The sequence below is a fragment of the Drosophila suzukii genome, chromosome 3 (assembly GCF_043229965.1).
Source record: "Drosophila suzukii chromosome 3, CBGP_Dsuzu_IsoJpt1.0, whole genome shotgun sequence".
Lineage (NCBI taxonomy): Eukaryota > Metazoa > Arthropoda > Insecta > Diptera > Drosophilidae > Drosophila > Drosophila suzukii.
In genome coordinates this window covers 39,336,688-39,356,175 of record NC_092082.1, presented here as the reverse complement: position 1 = coordinate 39,356,175, position 19,488 = coordinate 39,336,688, and the positions used below count along the sequence as shown (strand labels likewise).

The 19,488-nt window shown below is 40.8% G+C and overlaps 2 protein-coding genes across 4 annotated transcripts in view; both read left to right on the top strand.

The window, feature by feature from the left end:
* Positions 1-19,488, top strand: part of LOC108011916 (uncharacterized) — a 323,723-nt gene that overhangs the window by 40,204 nt on the left and 264,031 nt on the right. The window lies entirely within an intron of this gene.
* LOC139353216 (uncharacterized) lies at positions 320-18,815 on the top strand. Its single transcript, XM_070996756.1, has 2 exons — positions 320-450; positions 17,956-18,815. Exon 2 carries the CDS (start codon positions 17,966-17,968, stop codon positions 18,701-18,703), a length of 738 nt encoding a protein of 245 aa, XP_070852857.1. The 5' UTR covers positions 320-450; positions 17,956-17,965; the 3' UTR covers positions 18,704-18,815.

The window sequence follows — 19,488 nt, the reverse complement described above, 5'->3', positions numbered from 1 at the left end:
CGAGATCTCTGCAAAGTCCAGTCTTTCCAACGATGTCTGCGCAGAATCAAATGCCTGGTTTAAGGAATTGACCCATTCCATTCGCGCCAGCAAATCAGCTTTGTCAAACTGATTTACCGCATCAGCGTTCAAATAACATTTCATCGAGCTCATTTGCCGCAAAATAGATTGGGCTTTGACTCGGTAGTAGTCGACGTCAGTTATGGATTCATTTTGAGGCCGAATCGAGTTTTCCGTATCAGACATTTTTTAATCTCGAGAAAAAAAATGAAATAAAATTAAATGTCCGACCGCGTTAGAGGCACGAAACACCGTATACCTTTTACCGCGAAAATGTAAAGGTTAACAAGCGTCGCCGAGATGCAACGGAACCTTTAACTTGGTTGTTGTTGTTCTTGCCGATAAATTGCCTGCCTAGCAACAGCGGATATTTGTAACTGGCAAACGAATGTATGTATGGCTATATGTACATATATATATATGTATTATGCGCTATTAACAAAGAATAAATGCGATTCACTTTGTTAAGAATTATTTGCACAACACAGTTTTGGTGTTTTTTCACAGCGCAAAATGTACAAAAAATCAAACGGCCGGCTGTGCACTTTTATATGCACATATGTATGTATGTTCGTGTGTTTGTGATCGAATGCACGATAACGACAGCGAAACAAAGCGTTTGTTTAAACTGTATTAAACAATCGCGAGACCGAGATGCAGACTCCGATAAAAACTATATCACGTCGGTGTCACCAAATGTTTATGGGGAAGACAACAATTATGCCACCCTTATAGTTATAATTAATAACGCACGAATAGGTTATATTAAAATGTATAGCGTTTATTCGGAGCGGCAGACGGAATGTGTAAAAGCTCGGCTCCAAGAACTTCATATAGACATTTGCAGGCTTACAAATTAGTTGCTGAATATATAAGCGACAGCTTTAGTGGTATAAGATAAGCAGAGAGCGCTGCAGGTGCCGTCGTACACCTATGCGCGCATGACTAGGCGCTGGCGATCTGCTCCGAACAATAAGTTTCTGCATCGCAGAGGCATATAGATATAATAAAAATAAAAATTAAAGATGTGCGCTCTTGGAAGCGCTGTCAGTTCACTTTTTCAGGGTCCGGCTTGGCGCGCCGAACGGGGCCGGTGCTGGCTGCACGGGCTTCTACTACTCCAGTGTATTCTCTGTTGGGGCACGTCGTCGATTATGGTCGTTAGATTTCCATCGTAGGTGTAGGATGATTTGCCATGCCTCCCACACTTTTTTATCCTGTTATAGTTGTCCTTGGCCTATGGGTTTAGGCGGCGCCGGTGCTGGTCCTCGCACAGGCAGTGATTTCTTTCATTCAGTTTTATTTTATATTGTTTGGCCTATGGTTTTGGGCGGCGCCGGTGCTGGTCCTCGCACAGGCAGTAGTTATCTATACCATAACCATTTTCTTTAATTTTTGTTGCACTTTTTTTTTAGTCTAGTCTTTTGTTTGTATTTGTCTCCTTTGACAGAATATTTCGTTTCTGTTTGTATGTAGCGGCAAACTTTTATAATTTTTATAATTGCTTGGTTGGCTCTCTTCTACAATAGCTTTCTTCGCGTTTCTTCAACTTTCAACTTTGTTTTGTCTCCGGATCCAACATAGCTGTCACTGTCGCCATGTACTGCTGGTCCTCCTTGTCATTAATAGAATAAATGTTGAGCCCAGAAAATGAATATAAATTCGGTCTTAGAGGCGGGACTTTTGTATTTGTTTAAATACACTGTAACACAATGTTGGTGTCGGTACAGTGGGTACTCGATGCAATGATACATGCGTACTACATCTCCCTCCTTTTGAAAAATAACGTAATGTAATGAAGTTATTTTCAAAAGAATATGTTTTTTTTTAAATTTTAAAACGTAATAAAATGAAATTATTTCTAGTTATGAATTTATCTACTAGAGCTTATATACTTGAAAATTTAAAAATTATAGAAATTTTGTTGTATCGTAAAGGAAATATATAAAATTGCAAAAACACTATACTATTCAAAACAAACTTTTGTTCTAATCAGAAAATATTGATATCATGATTTTTTTAAAGTCATTTTATAAAATTATTTTCGTACTATATGTATATATAATATAAATGAACATCATATTTTATAATAATATTTTTTTTTTAAGAAAGTGTTTTTTTTTTCGAATCAGAAAGTTTTATTTATTTTATTTTATTTTTATATTTTGTATTAAACTTCCATTATAGTTATGGTTCTTAATTTATGTATGACCATACGTGATATATATATAAGAGAATTAAAGTGGTTAATTATTATTATTGTTGAACGTTGATGCACTAAGAGCAGTACAAACAAGTGGCCCAAACGACACCAAGCACGTGCTTGTTACGCGCGGGCCCATTTTTATTTCGGGCAAATACGGTTCGCGAGGAAGGTACATAGAACAAATAAAGACAGGTCAAAACATAGAAAGAACGCGAAAGGGCTCATGCTGACTAAAATTAGATGAACATCGTGGCAAGTTAATAGGATGGTAGTTTCGCATTAGTCTAACAGGAACATTGAAACTTAGGCGGCTTACCAAATCTACAGAATCAATATCGCCTCTGATAAGATTATTCATAAAAATAGTACCAAGCATAATTCTACGGCTTACTAGAGTAGGCAAATTAATTAATAGCAATCTACTCGAGTAAGAAGGCAACCTGACGTTTTGATCCCAGTTCAAACCACGTAAGGCAAAAAGAAGAAATTGTTTCTGTACGGACTCTATACGGTCAATGTGCACTTGATACTGAGGACTCCAAACGGAAGAACAGTATTCTAAATTAGGTCGGACAAGTGAGGTAAATAATAATTTGGTAGTGTATGGATCATCAAATTCTTTAGACCAACGCTTTATAAACCCAAGAACACTCATAGCTTTATTTACAGTAGAGGTTATGTGGGAGTCAAATTTAAGTTTAGGATCTAGAAGAACACCTAAATCGTTTACTGAGTGTATTCGGTCCAAGGACATGTTCTGAAGAGAGTAACTCATGAACGTTGGCGTACCCCTATAAAAAGTCATAACGTTGCATTTAAGATAGTTTAAATTCAAAAGGTTGTACTGACACCATTCCTGGAATCTATTTAAGTCTGACTGCAAGCAGAAACCAGATTCAATGTTATTATATGAAAAACAAAGCTTAACATCATCAGCATACATTAGTACACGAGAGTGATTTACGATAGAAGGAAGATCATTTATAAACAGAGTAAACAGCAAAGGGCCTAAATGACTGCCCTGAGGCACTCCAGATGTCACGTTGATCATCTTGGAGACAGCGTTTTTGAATAAAACCCTCTGAGATCTACCATTCAAATAACTTGAAATCCAAGTTAACAGATTATTCGGAAACCCAAGCAGATCTAATTTGAATAAAAGAAGAGAGTGGTTAACAGAGTCAAAGGCTTTACTAAAATCTGTATATATAACGTCCGTCTGTAATTTTTTGTTAAATCCATCTAGTACAAAAGATGTCAATTCGAGCAGGTTAGTGGTGGTCGATCTACGCTTAACAAAACCATGTTGACACGGCGATATTAAAGAGGAGCACAAATGTTGCAACTGAGAGGTAATAATGCGTTCAAATGTTTTAGGAATTGCAGACAATTTGGAGATTCCTCTATAGTTCTGAGCATTAACCTTCGCACCCTTTTTGTGGAGTGGAATAATAAAAGAATCTTTCCAGATAGTAGGAAAAACAGATGATGAGATAGACAAATTAAAAAGTTTAAGAATGGGTTTACAAATAGTTCGGGCACAAAACTTAAGAACACACCCAGGGAGTCCATCTGGCCCCGGAGAATAGGTTGGCGTTATAGTTTCTAAATCCCTTAAGAGAGAACTCTCGGTGATTACAGGAGAAAAAATACAATTTGCCCTATTTAAGTGATTAGGGTAGCTAGAATTAGACCATGAAACAGAACTATAAGTAGATTGGAAGAATTCAGCAAATAAATCTGCAATTTCGGGATCCGTAGATGCCTCAATAGAGTTTAATCGTACGGATGATGGCAATGCTGAAGACTTTCGCTTAGCATTGACAAAGTTATAAAATTTCCTCGGATCCTTTGAAAATTCAAATTTACATTGGTTCAAATACATGGAATAGCAATGAGTGTTAAGTACATTAAAATTAGTACGAGCCACCACATATCTTGAAAAATCGGATGGCCTACCCGACTTTTTGTACTTTTTATAGAAGTTTGTTTTTAGGTTTCTAAGTCTTTGCAACTGATTGGTAAACCAAGGTGGCCTGTCTAACTTAGGAGGAAAACTGTCAGGAACACATTCACTGAAAAAAGAGTTTAGGACACTATAAAATAGTTCCGTAGCACTTTCAATATCCAAGCAATTATATAAATTTGTCCAGTTATATTGTGAAATCAAGTTGTTGAGTTTACTAAAGTCACATTTACGAAAGCATCTACATTTATTTGGAGAAAGTGAAGGAGAGAGGGTATCAATGCTGGGAAGACAAATTGTAAGTTCTAATGTGGGATGATACTGGTCTTCAGGCACAACTAGTGGGTCAAATCTAGATACAGTGACTTCAGACGGATCTAAAACAAATACTAGATCTAATTGTCTGTTTAGTGAATTACGTATAAAGCTAACTTGCTGTAATGATAATTCTAACAGACCGGCAACGAAGTCATGGTCAGATAAAGGGGTAGAGACAAGTGAGTCAGTGGAAAGGGACCAAGAAATGTCAGGGAGATTGAAATCACCCAAAACAATTAAAAGATCCCTTTCGGAAATATGAGATAAAACAGTTTTTATTGCAGACGAATGTTGCTCATAAATTGTTAAGTCGGATCCAGGTGTAATATAAGAACAAGTTACATAAATAGAAAAAGATTTCAAAGAAACTTTAACACCAACGAATTCTATGTCATTGGGATTAAGAAAGTATATTCTCTCCGATGATAAAGTAGAGGTAACGGCAACCAGCACCCCACCCCCCCTACGAGGAGAGCGATCAGTTCTATACGTATTAAAATTTTTAGACAGAACTTCGGAGTCTGATATCTCCGGTTTCAGCCAAGTCTCAGTAAAGGCCAGAATGTCTTCAGAAAAGGCAGAGGAGTCAGCATAAAGCTTAGGTAGTTTCATATTGAGTCCCCTAACATTTTGATAGTCCAAAAATAAGCTGCTCAGTTTTTTGGCGCAGGTACAGTCGTGGAAGGCCTATTATTAGTTCTCCGTCTGTTTGGAACAAATTCTTTAATGACCAATTCATCATTAAGCCAAAAACTTTTAGAATTTAGTACATTAAATACTTCCGGAGGAGCAGATATTTTAAATGAAGATATCATACGAACATATGGAAATTTAAACTCCTCCACTGTGATGTTTTGAGATGGGAATTCCTGTTGTATAAATTCCAAAACATCTGCAGATGTGGTTTCAGGTGTTAAACGAGACACAAATAATTGCTTCCTATATGGAACAACCGAGAGGCTCTTTCTTCCACCATATGCAATCTGAACATCGTTCGTCTGATTACCAAGACTAGGGACTCCTATAGAGCTAACTTCACCAGTAGGCACAGAAAGCTGCATAGGGTTTGACCCCTTAGTCTGACTAGCAGAAACAGGGACTCCTCCAGAGCTTTTGGTACCTATGGGTACTGCTGTCAGAGAAACTTTAGGTCCCCCAGACCCAGTAGATGCCGACATAGCTGCCGTTACCGATCGGGTACAAATATTTGGAGCTAAGTTGGGATTTGGAACTGATGCCTTTACGGGAGCAGATTTTGAAAGAGCGGTCTTTTTGCGTTTAGGTGACCCTACTGACATTTTTTTATTATCAAGGTCCGCCTTAAACTCTTTAAAATCAGCAACTACGCTCATAAGCTTATCAAAAAGTTTCATAAAACGATCATTGGTCAGCGCAACATAGCCATCCAAATCACGGTCTATTTCAACGCAAGAGGCACAAGTCCACGAAAAACCAACACGCAGATCAATAAAATCTTTTACTCTGCCAACAAGTCCAGTACATTTTGGATGAATGACTGTATTGCAGAGACGACAATAAATAAAAACATCATTAGGTGACGATCCAAACTCACAATCTTTCTTGGAACAAAAAAGAGCCATTTTTACGTATTTAAATTTAAGAAAAAAAGTTGTTTATAAAACCAAAGTATCAAAAGAATTATAAATACCTCACTTAATTTGACACTGGGATCAAACAATAAAAATGTAGACACACAAAAACACAAAAGTATAAGAGCGCGAAGAGACTGCGAAAGCGAGAGAGCGCGACAGAGTGGCTGTCGACTGAGCGTGGCTTGCGAAACACAAACAAAATATACACGACAACAGTTGCGACGACAAGAAACGGGAGAGAGATTACAAGAGAGAGAGATTACAGATTATGGGAAACAACAACAAAAGCTATTGAAACAAATGCACCGCAGCTTACAGAAGTTACAATAACAAAATGCACAGGTTAAAAACAGAGTTAGGTTTTGTTAAAATTGCTACAATAAAATAGACAATTAAACGATTATACGATTTAAAACACAAGCACGGCTGGTTATGTTGGACTAAGACACAAATCAAGGCACCAGTAACACAGATATTAATGACAAATTGACAAAAATCACAGAGCACAAGATAAACACAACCGGTCACAAGCGACGCTAAATCGAAATATATTAAGAAGTAAAAATTTTTAGTCTTTGTTTCTTATTTTTATTATTTAAAATTACTATGTTACCCTTTTCTTCTATACTTTCAACCTTATAGGGTCCAGTATATTTAAAGTCTAACGTATGCCCTGTTTAATTTTACAATAAAACCTGACCTCGTATACTTAAATAAAAATCTAAAGTATTTTTGTCATAGCTAATTTTATGTTTCTGCTTATGAAATTCTTACATTAATCTAGCTCTCTTAAATGCTTGTTCTAGTCTAAACTTGGATTCTTTAGCGTAGTCATCTGTATTATATAGTGGTTCTATTCTATTTACGCTATTAAAATGTTTTGGTAAATTCGAAGTCCTACCAAGTACTAACTCATATGGACAATAATCATGTGCCATAGAGGGTGTCGTGTTGAAGCAGTAAACAAAATATTTTAGCCATACATCCCAATCCATTTTATCAGTTGAGATGTGTGTACGTAAAAATTCATTAAAAGTTCTTTGGCTTCGTTCCACAGTTCCGACAGTCTGATGATGGTGTGTAAGATTTAAAGGAGTTTAAGTATGTCTTGTCGCTTTCGACATTTGGTATTTGGACATTTACGTATGTACTGGGTTATGTCTGTACTCATTCCTTTCTAATAGTAGTGTCTTTTGACTTCGGCTTAGGTCTTTGTTATACCTGAATGTCCTCCTTGATTAGGATCGTCATGTAGTGTAGACAAAATTGCTTCTTTTTCATTATTAATTGTTGGTCACCGGGTTAAGTAGCGCTACTCTTAATGATTTTAATATTTTGTTGCCCATTTTTTTAAATTTATCTTTTGAAATATTTTCAAAGATGTTATCCCATGGTGGCACTTAAAGTTGGGTAATTTTTTGTTTACCAGCCTGCAGTTCAAGCCTTTGGAAAAACTGACCTAAGTCAAGTGTCCGCGCCAAGGAGGCGCTACTGTGAACGTTAGTGGTTAACAGACGAGAGCAGTTACGTCCAGATGGTCTCTCATCTCGCTCTCGGACTGTTAACAGTCTCCACCCCCGCTCTCCTAACATTAGAGTTAAGTTCAAGCTGTTAGTTCTAAGTTACCACTCCAAGAAAACCCACGCTGCGGCTAATAAAGTGAATTTCAAGTGAAAAGAAGTCCAAGTCAGTTTCCTGTGCCCTGAAGCATATTTCATCCAGGAATTTCCCCACCACAAGCGTGGAGAATCCAGGAAAGCCGCCTCCCTCCATTTCTTAAATAAAAATCTAAAGTATTTTTGTCATAGCTAATTTTATGTTTCTGCTTATGAAATTCTTACATTAATCTAGCTCTCTTAAATGCTTGTTCTAGTCTAAACTTGGATTCTTTAGCGTAGTCATCTGTATTATATAGTGGTTCTATTCTATTTACGCTATTAAAATGTTTTGGTAAATTCGAAGTCCTACCAAGTACTAACTCATATGGACAATAATCATGTGCCATAGAGGGTGTCGTGTTGAAGCAGTAAACAAAATATTTTAGCCATACATCCCAATCCATTTTATCAGTTGAGATGTGTGTACGTAAAAATTCATTAAAAGTTCTTTGGCTTCGTTCCACAGTTCCGACAGTCTGATGATGGTGTGTAAGATTTAAAGGAGTTTAAGTATGTCTTGTCGCTTTCGACATTTGGTATTTGGACATTTACGTATGTACTGGGTTATGTCTTTACTCATTCCTTTCCAATAGTAGTGTCTTTTGACTTCGGCTTAGGTCTTTGTTATACCTGAATGTCCTCCTTGATTAGGATCGTCATGTAGTGTAGACAAAATTGCTTCTTTTTCATTATTAATTGTTGGTCACCGGGTTAAGTAGCGCTACTCTTAATGATTTTAATATTTTGTTGCCCATTTTTTTAAATTTATCTTTTGAAATATTTTCAAAGATGTTATCCCATGGTGGCACTTAAAGTTGGGTAATTTTTTGTTTACCAGCCTGCAGTTCAAGCCTTTGGAAAAACTGACCTAAGTCAAGTGTCCGCGCCAAGGAGGCGCTACTGTGAACGTTAGTGGTTAACAGACGAGAGCAGTTACGTCCAGATGGTCTCTCATCTCGCTCTCGGACTGTTAACAGTCTCCACCCCCGCTCTCCTAACATTAGAGTTAAGTTCAAGCTGTTAGTTCTAAGTTACCACTCCAAGAAAACCCACGCTGCGGCTAATAAAGTGAATTTCAAGTGAAAAGAAGTCCAAGTCAGTTTCCTGTGCCCTGAAGCATATTTCATCCAGGAATTTCCCCACCACAAGCGTGAAGAATCCAGGAAAGCCGCCTCCCTCCATTTCTTAAATAAAAATCTAAAGTATTTTTGTCATAGCTAATTGTATGTTTCTGCTTATGAAATTCTTACATTAATCTAGCTCTCTTAAATGCTTGTTCTAGTCTAAACTTGGATTCTTTAGCGTAGTCATCTGTATTATATAGTGGTTCTATTCTATTTACGCTATTAAAATGTTTTGGTAAATTCGAAGTCCTACCAAGTACTAACTCATATGGACAATAATCATGTGCCATAGAGGGTGTCGTGTTGAAGCAGTAAACAAAATATTTTAGCCATACATCCCAATCCATTTTATCAGTTGAGATGTGTGTACGTATAAATTCATTAAAAGTTCTTTGGCTTCGTTCCACAGTTCCGACAGTCTGATGATGGTGTGTAAGATTTAAAGGAGTTTAAGTATGTCTTGTCGCTTTCGACATTTGGTATTTGGACATTTACGTATGTACTGGGTTATGTCTTTACTCATTCCTTTCCAATAGTAGTGTCTTTTGACTTCGGCTTAGGTCTTTGTTATACCTGAATGTCCTCCCTGATTAGGATCGTCATGTAGTGTAGACAAAATTGCTTCTTTTTCATTATTAATTGTTGGTCACCGGGTTAAGTAGCGCTACTCTTAATGATTTTAATATTTTGTTGCCCATTTTTTTAAATTTATCTTTTTAAATATTTTCAAAGATGTTATCCCATGGTGGCACTTAAAGTTGGGTAATTTTTTGTTTACCAGCCTGCAGATCAAGCCTTTGGAAAAACTGACCTAAGTCAAGTGTCCGCGCCAAGGAGGCGCTACTGTGAACGTTAGTGGTTAACAGACGAGAGCAGTTACGTCCAGATGGTCTCTCATCTCGCTCTCGGACTGTTAACAGTCTCCACCCCCGCTCTCCTAACATTAGAGTTAAGTTCAAGCTGTTAGTTCTAAGTTACCACTCCAAGAAAACCCACGCTGCGGCTAATAAAGTGAATTTCAAGTGAAAAGAAGTCCAAGTCAGTTTCCTGTGCCCTGAAGCATATTTCATCCAGGAATTTCCCCACCACAAGCGTGAAGATTCCAGGAAAGCCGCCTCCCTCCATTTCATGGTCCTTCGAGCCGGATATTTTCAAGAGGTTACGAGTTCCAGCGTTCAGCGGCGGAGTTTTCCGAGTTCTTCAAAAAATCGAAGATAAGTTCGAATATTCCATATTTCCAATGCCTACCAGCCAGATATTTCCCAAGAACCCAATTTTCTTATATCTGTCTGATCGGCCATTTCCATTGTGCATACGATCGCCATATTCCGGCTTCTTTTTCGTATTTGCCATTTCCATACATATTCGTATTCATCTACACATACTTCCTTTCGAGTTGCACCCGGCAACATTTCTACAGTGACATTTACATACTGTCCACATATCTCCAATTTCCAAAATTATTACAAATTACAAATTTAAAATTGCAATTTACACACATATATTTCCGAGTTCCCACAAACACACAAATCATACGCCCATACATACACACATATAACCCTGATGCATGCTTATTAATGTACGTACATATGCCTCCCTGCAGTTCCAAAATTGAGTTAAGCGCCCAATCATCACGAAGCCGACTGCGACGTCGGCAGAGAAGCCAGCGACGCCGGCAGAGCTGAGCGAAACGGCGGCAAAGCGACGCGCTCTCAGTCGGGTCCGCAAAGAGAACGCACAAAAAAGTAATTTTGGGCTCTCCCTCTCTCGTCAAGTCTCAGACGAAAAAGTGCGCGTGAAGGGAAAGAGGCCCAGCAACTAAAATATATAGACCTTTGTGCACCCTTGCCTTTTGAATAATGCGACATTTGTTCGTAAATGTTAAAACAACGATTTAAAATAATAGGTTTCTGTTTTAAAATATTTGTATTTCTTAAACAAATTTATATGTTTATTAATATAATTTAATAATATGTAAAGTTTTAAAAATATATTTTTATAAACCGATTTGCATAGTCGAATATGTCTATAAATACCCTGCTTTTATGTGCAAGACAACAACGGCTTAGCGGAACCGTTATTGTTGTTGCTTGTTGTTTTTCTGGAAGGCACGCGCCTTTTTTCGTCTTTTCACTTGCGTTTACTTTAGTGAAGGAGTTAGAAGTTGAAGCAAACATACCAGTAATTTACTAAATTAAATTAAATTAGTGCCTTAAAAGTGAAAAAGAAACGATTCCCAGGTAAGTCTGTCGCAGACTAATAATATTGAAAACAGTGAGAGTAAAAAACAAGATAATCTATATTTAAAATAAGGGAAATACAAGATTCCCAAAATAAAACGTGGCGGAAAAAAAATAGCTGTGAAAAATATTAATTTTTGACGTGAAAAGCAACAAATGGTGCATATAATAAACAAATCTGTGAAAAAATTTTAAAATCTTATTGAGTGCTGAGTTCCTAGGGACCAAAAATAAGAGATGTTTGTTTTTATAACTTATGATTTTTTGATTAAAGCACAATTTTTATTTTTGTGTAAGTAAACAAACATGGCTATTTAAATAAAAATCTCAAACATCTCTAATTTTCCGTCCCTGGAAAAGTGGTATTTTTTCCGCATCTGCAAAATAAATAAATGATTTAATAAATAATAAAAAAAATACATAAATAATTTTTTACAACAAAATAGATCAAGTGACCGCAAACAAAAGTTTGCAAATTTCTTCTCGATATTTTTTTAATTTTCTTTATATTTTTAGACAAGGCTGATGGTAAATCTATAAAAAAAATGGAAGGCTTAGTCGTTCCATCTTAAGCATATTATCCGAGGAACTTGTTCTGTCCCACAACTTGGAGGGGGGGCAAAACAAGAAGAGGCTCAGACTACCCAAATTTCGCCCGTGCCTTATTAAGTAAGTTTTTGTTGAGGCTGAAAACTATTGTTTGTAAGTTCAATTTTTAAAAGACTTCTGGGATTTTTACATTGAATGCCAAAGATAACATTTCTTTTATTATAAATAAATCTTACAACTAACGATTACTTTCGGTCACTCGTTTTTATTCTCGTCTTGTTTTATTTTTAAAACTAATTTTTTTCTAATACTAGATGCAATCGCCCTGGTGGATCCCTCGGAGCCTCCCGAAAAGGCGCTGCAGAAGGCAATGCGGTGCGTTAAAAACTTGAGTTGTACCAAAAAAAGGCAACGCCGGCACCAGATGCTGAGAAGGAGGTGCCAGCGACCCCGATAACACCGGAAACCCCCGAGCTCAAATTTTAAAATAAACAAATAAAAATAAAAATTACAACTGAAATTTTATTTGCTGCTAAGCGCTGAAAGTGCGCTTTTTCGCTGCTTGAATGAGCGCTTAACGTGTGCTGAATGTGTGCTTTTACCGCTGCTCAATCGAGCGCTCAACATGTGCTGAATGTGTGCTTTTTCCGCTGCTCAATCGAGCGCTCAACATGTGCTGAACGTGTGCTTTTTCAGCTGCTCAATCGAGCGCTCAAGAGGGTGCTCAAAAAAGCGCTCAATGCGTGCTATTTTTTGAGCACTGATGAACCCTAGGACATGCCTATGTTAATTTCAGCACATAGCTCCATACAAATTGTGCGCTCATTGAGCGCTGAGTGATGAGCTTTTTGCAGTGATTGAGTGCTCAATAAGCGCTGAATGGTACTGCAGGGCCTGGCCATCTCAACATATGTACATAAGGGAAAAAGTCACGTAGCGCAACGTAAGGCAACGTAAGCACGGTAATCCACGTACCTTCTTTCGCTGTACACCCTACAAACATTTCGAAAGCGACATTTACATACAGTCCATATTATTTATAATTTCCAAATATAAAAAGGACAATTTAAGCACATATATTTCCAAGTTCCCACAAACGCACATATCCATACGTCCATACATACACACATATAATCCTGATGCATGCTTATTAATATACGTACATATGCCTGTCCACTGCAACATATGTACATAAGGAGAAACGCACATAAGTTCTTACGGTACACCCTACTAAAGTTTCAACAACGATGTTTATTATATGTATAACAATATTACCAAAAAATCAAAATAACCTGATTCTACCGAACCCATCAACACGACACGCCTTACCAGAACTTGCATGATATTTATTTCAGCAGCGGTAATTCGCATCCACCGGCGGCTCACATCCATTAAATAAAAATAAATAAATACTTTTTTTGCAAGCCGTGACGGTGCGAAATAGATATTTATTTTCCTATTCCTAGCGCTCATTTCCGCAGCACAGCAACAACGGCAAATATCTGGCAAAACAGTCGTTCCAAATTCTCGTTATTTTCTCGGTAGTTGATGTGCAACTGTTCCATTTCCACATACTCCAAACGTAGACCGGAGCTGCAACGCTAATAGCGAACACAAGTCGACTGCTTGCAACGGCCATAACGCGAAAACGGAGCAGCCACAGCGAAATATTTATTTTTTTTTTTTTTTTATTTTTGTTTTTTAAATTAAATTAAATTAATTCCATACGATTTTTCGTCGTTCTTTTTTCTCTTGGAATCCCAATAGCCCCAAAGTCGATCACAAAGGCAAAGAGCTAAACATCCTTAGCCACCCAAGAAGACGACAAGAAGCTGTCCGTTCCTACGAGCAATCAGAATCGATCGTCTCTAAATCCGCTCACGCCAAAGGTTAGGCCACAAATCCAGACCAAGTCCGTAAAGTCGCTAGCAACTCGTTTCTCCGGAAAAAAATGAGTAACGAAATTGCATTTGCAGCCCTCGCGCGGTGAGCCATTTCAGAGCGACGATTGAAACTCCAGGGTCGTCATCTCCGTCCGTCCACACCTGCAAGGTCCGTAAAGAAGAAGTCCGCTCACTCTGGGACAAAGCCGAGAAAGAATTTGAAGCGTGTCTAGACATGATTTCCAGCATTACGACTGAAGGGGCGGAAGAGATTCTGGCGACTCTGCACCGAAAATATAAATATGGCTATTCGGTGTTCGAGGAGCTAGCGGTTCAGCTCAGTGAGCTTATCGACCGAGCCAATTCTCAGCATCCGCCCACGAGCACCAATAATCAGTCCACTTACATTCCGTCGGGGTGCCGGTTACCGCCATGCGATACTGAAGTATTCAAAGGGGACTATCTGAAATGGCCAACATTTAGGGATCTTTTTACAGCAGTTTATGTCAACAATTCTAGGTTGACATCGGTCGAAAAACTTTTTCATCTCAACGATAAAACTAGCGGCGAGGCTAAGGCAATCGTAGCCAAGTCCCCTCTCACAAATGAGGGTTTCGATTCAGCATGGGCAGCGCTTCGAGACCGTTTCGAAAATAAGAGACTGCTAGTAAGCAGCCAACTCAAAGTTCTTTTTAATTTGAGTTCCGTAAGTTCTGAATCTGGCCAGGCTCTGAAAGACCTACAGAGCACAATCCAAGTGTGTTTGAAAGCGCTGGCTCATTCCAACATTTCCACAGAGAACTGGGACTGTCTCCTGGTATTCCTGTGCGCCAGCAGATTACCAAAACTGACCCTCTCCTTATGGGAGCAGTCCCTTTCATCCAAATCCGACATTCCGACCTGGGAAGAAATGAACACGTTTCTTAGCGACAGGTACCGAACGCTAGAGGCGATTGAGGATATGAAACCCAGCACCAGCAATCGCTCTAACGCTAAGAGTCAACCCGTTTCCAGGAAGCTCAACTTCTTTGAAGCGAAGGTGGTCACAAAACCAAAGAATTGCGATCTGTGCTCAAAAGAGAGTCATCCAGTGCGCTTATGCCAGCGTTTTCTCCGGATGTCTGTGGATGCACGAACGAACTACATCAAAAATAAGCAGCTTTGCCTAAATTGTTTCGCGAGAGGCCACCAGCTACGTGAATGTACTAGAACTCACAGCTGTTTCACATGTCGAGCGCGGCATCATACACTGTTGCATAAAGGCAACCCCAATTCCCGTGGATCAACTTCCGCAATTAGTTCTTCAGCAGGCCCACAAAATCCAGCTGTACAGGGGGCCGCCGGCGGTTCAGAAAATCTGCCCCGTGTGCAGAACTATTTAGCAACCGGTTCTAGAGCGGTTTCGCTAGGCACGGCCATTATTGACATATGCCACTTGGGAACGAACTACAGGGCTCGCGGTGTGATAGACTCGGGTTCTGAAGCCTGTTCAATCTGATTAAGCTGCCGTTGCGCCATATCCAAGCCCAAGTTTCGGGCTTAAATCAGACAGTTTCCGCTCAGGCGACCAGGCTTTGCCATTTTTCTATTCGAGCCCCTAATAAGCCAGGCCTCCAGCTAGAAACCGCAGCTTACGTTTTGCCTGAATTGGCCGGAAAGCTACCATCTTACCCATTCCATTAGCAGATCCAACAATTTTAGAGAGTTCCCAGATAGATGTTCTGATCGGAGCCGACATTTTACCGTCCGTGTTGCTGAGCGGTACGCGCAAAAACATTTGCGGTTCTCTCCTAGGTCAGGAAACTATTTTCGGCTGGGTGCCTTCCGGCCCAGTTGCTAGTACATCGAGCCAAAAGCGGGTGTCAGCTTTCACGACCCAGATAACCGAATCGAGTGACAGAGGCTTGGAAAAACTTCTCACTAAGTTTTTTTCCGGAATAAAGAAGGAGAAGTAAGCGATTTCGAGCTAAAAACCGTCACCTTTGGTGTCAACTGTGCACCGTTTCTGGCACTCCGCGTACTCGAACAATTGGCAAATGACGTAGAAAAGGACTTCTCTAAAGCAAGCAATATTGTTCGGCATTTAAGAACGTAGTCGACGTTCTGGCAGGGGCCAATTCCATTCAAGAGGCTCAACTTGCGATCATCAAGCTTCACCACGCTTTTAATCGCGCCGGCTTCCCATTAAGAAAGTGGACAGCTAATCAGGAGAGCATGCTCGAAGATATCCCAAACGAGCATCTACTCCACGACGAAAAGTTTTGCGAAAACACTTGGAGTTCGGTGAAATGCGACCTCGGATGAGTTCTATTTTGTCCCACCGCCAGTTTCGATTGAATCTACTTATACGAAGAGAGAGGTTCTTTCCCAAATCGCGAAACCTTTTGACCCAGCCGGATGGCTGTCCCCGTTTATTGTCCGCTCAAAAATCTTTATGCAAGAGATTTGGTTGCAAGAGTTCGGCTGGGATGAAAATATCCCCGCAGAAATGAATCAAAGATGGCAAGAATTTTTGCGCAGCTATTCCGAGCTTGAACAGATCCGTATTCCAAGGTGGGTTACTAGCCAGAGGTAGCCAGAAGGCATATGGGGCCACAATATACTTGCGGGTTGAAGTAGGCCATAATATTATGACACGTCTGCTTACCGCCAAAACCCCAGTCGCCCTTGTTAAAACGGTGCCCTTCCACGGCTCGAGCTGTGTGGGGCAGTGTTGTTTTCAGAAATGATCGCAGCTATCCTTCCGAATATGCCAATTTCCGATTCCGACATTTTCTGCTGGACTGATTCCACCATCGTCCTCGCATGGTTGAATAAACCGGCATGCCACTGGACCACGTTTGTAGCCAACCGAGTGACCAAGATTACTAAGGTGACAAGCGCTGAGCATTGGGGGCATGTGCGATCCGAAAGAGCCCTGATTCTATATGCCCAGCGGGAGGAATATACCCAGGAGCTTAAATTCCTAAACGATAAGCGTCCAATTCCAGTTTCCAACCCGATAGCAAACCTGTATCCATTTCTAGACCAGCGAGGCCTGTTAAGGGCATGTGGTCGCATTACAGCCTCAACAGCCCTTCAGTATGACGAGCGGCATCCTATTATACTGCCATACAACTGTCGACTAGCTCGTCTGCTCGTCCTTTTTTCACACCAGATTTCCCTGCATGGAGGCAACCAACTAGTGGTACGCCTCATCCGATCAAAGTATTGGATTCCTAAAATCAAGAATCTGGTAAAAGCTGTGCTAAACTCCTGTAAGGTGCGCACTATTTACAAGAAGAGAGTACAGACGCAATTGATGGGCGATCTTCCTACCGAACGAGTTTCCTTCTCCAGGCCATTTACATATACGGGCATTGATTATGCAGGCCCGTTTGAGATAAAAAACTATACAGGCAGAGCATGCCTTATTACCAAGGGATATGTATGCGTGTTTGTGTGTTTCTCCACAAAGGCTATCCATTTAGAGCCTACGTCCGACCTGACAACCGAGAAGACCCTCGCTGCATTTGCCCGATTCGTAGCGAGAAGAGGGTGTCCTCAGCGGGTCCATTCGGATAATGGCAAAACCTTTGTGGGGGCAGCGACTCTACTTTCTCGGGATTTCATGCAGACAATCAAGGAGTCTGTGACTGATACCTATAGCCATCAGGGGATCTTGTGGCGGTTCATTCCTCCAGGAGCTCAACATATGGGTGGATTGTGGGAGGCTGGAGTGAAAAGCTTCAAGGCACTTGAAGCGACGTCAAGTCGGAAGTATACGTTTGAAGAGTTCTCCACTCTTCTAGACAAAGTTGAAGCATGCCTCAATTCCAGGCCGCTGTCTCCCATGTCCGAAAATCCTGCTGAGTTGTTGCCATTGACGCCAGGCCACTTTCTGGTTGGGGGTTCGTTGCTTTCCACAGCTGAACCCGAAATTAAGGGCGAAGCTAAGTCGATTATAAATCGCTGGCAACACTTAAAGGCCCTGCATCAGCAGATCAGTGCGCGATGGAAAGAGGAGTACTTAAAGGAACTTCACAAGCGCAATAAGTGGCAGAATCCTTTCAGAGATATCCAAGTCGATGATATGGTGGTCGTCAAAGAAGACAATATGCCATCAAACGACTGGCGGCTCGGCAGAGTTGTATCTGTCTTTCCAGGGGCCGATAGTAGAGTTCGCGTAGTCGAAATCCTTACCGCTCGAGGGACTATAACGCGTCCCATCCACAAGCTAGTACTTCTTCCTATGGAGGCCAAGGCAACCTCCGCTCTTCCACAATAGTACCTTCTGTCTTCATGCTTCAAAATCCATTCACAATTAATACTAAATGCGCTTATCTTTTTTTATTGAAGCATTAAAACCATGGCTCCACGTCCTCGCAGCGCCCAAACTTTGGACGACAGACGTTCACGAGGTACTCGATCCTACCGCTGCCGAGTCTGTTGGGGAATCCATCCTCTACGGAAGTGCAACCGTTTCCTGAGGCTCAGCACTGAGAAGCGGCTCCGCGCCGTTCTCATAAATAAATATTGTGCAAATTGCCTGGCCCACCAGCATTCCGAAGGAGTATGTCGCAGCGGAGACACGTGCAAAAAGTGTGAGCAGGACCACCACACGCTGCTCCATTTGCGCGAATCTTCCGGTTCGCGCTGCCGATCAATTTCTCCGTTCCGACCCTCTATGACGTCACCACGACCTTCAGCTTCCGGTTTACGCTCGCCAAGTCCAACGCCAAGCTCGCGGAACTATTCCCGGTGTTCCGACCAGTTCGACCAGCCAACTGCAGCTCCATCTGTGGCGTCTCTGTTGGAGCATCGAAGTGTGCAAATCATCCCGACGGCCATCGTGGTTCTCGACACGGGAACCAGTAAGTACGAGGCGGGGACCCTGATTGACCCGTGCACACCAGTTAGCACCATCGACCGGTCGCTGGCCGCGGCGTTCGGCCTTTCCACTACGAGCGTCGGAGACGAGACGGTCTGTTCGGCGACGATAAGGTCACGGACGGGCACCTTCAGAATCGACGTGGTGCTGAACGTTAGACCCAACTTCCGCACTTGCACTCCAATCCGGTCTCTCATTTCGCTCTCGAACTGTTAGCAGTCTCCACCCCCGCTCCTCTAACATTAGAGTTAAGTTCAAGCTGTTAGTTCTAAGTTACCACTCTAAGAAAGCTCACGCTGCGGCTAATAAAGTCAATTTCAAGTGAAAAGAAGTCCAAGTCAGTTTTCTGTGCCCTGAAGAATATTTCATCCAGGAATTTCCTCATCACAAGCGTGAAGGACCCAGGAAAGCCGCCACCCTCCATTTCATCAAGTGTTCCATTAGTATACAAATCTCCAACATCATATCTTGCTGTAATTATTTTTCCATGTTTGAAAAAACGTAAAAATAAACATGACACATGCAAGGTCACTACTTCACGTACTTCGTTATTGTTAATGACTTCATATACGTTGGGCTTAGAAGTTTTTAGTTGAGATTGCCTAGGCAATTCTACTTTATCTTTTCCTGCCCAGGAATTTTGTCTACTTTTTATACCCGTTACTCGTAGAGTAAAAGGGTATACTAGATTCGTCGGAAAGTATGTAACAGGCAGAAGGAAGCGTATCCGACCCCATAAAGTATATATATTCTTGATCAGGATCACTAGCCGAGTCGATCTAGCCATGTCCGTCTGTCCGTCTGTCCGTCTGTCCTTCTGTCCGTCTGTCCGTCTGTCCGTCTGTCTTTCCGGATGAACGCTGAGATCTCGGAAACTATGGGAGCTAGGAGCGTGCAGATTCCTGAGCTTCTTACGCAGCGCAAGTTTGTTTCAATAGAGTGCCACGCCCACTCTAACGCCCACAAACCGCCCAAAACTGTGGCTCCTACAGTTTTGATGC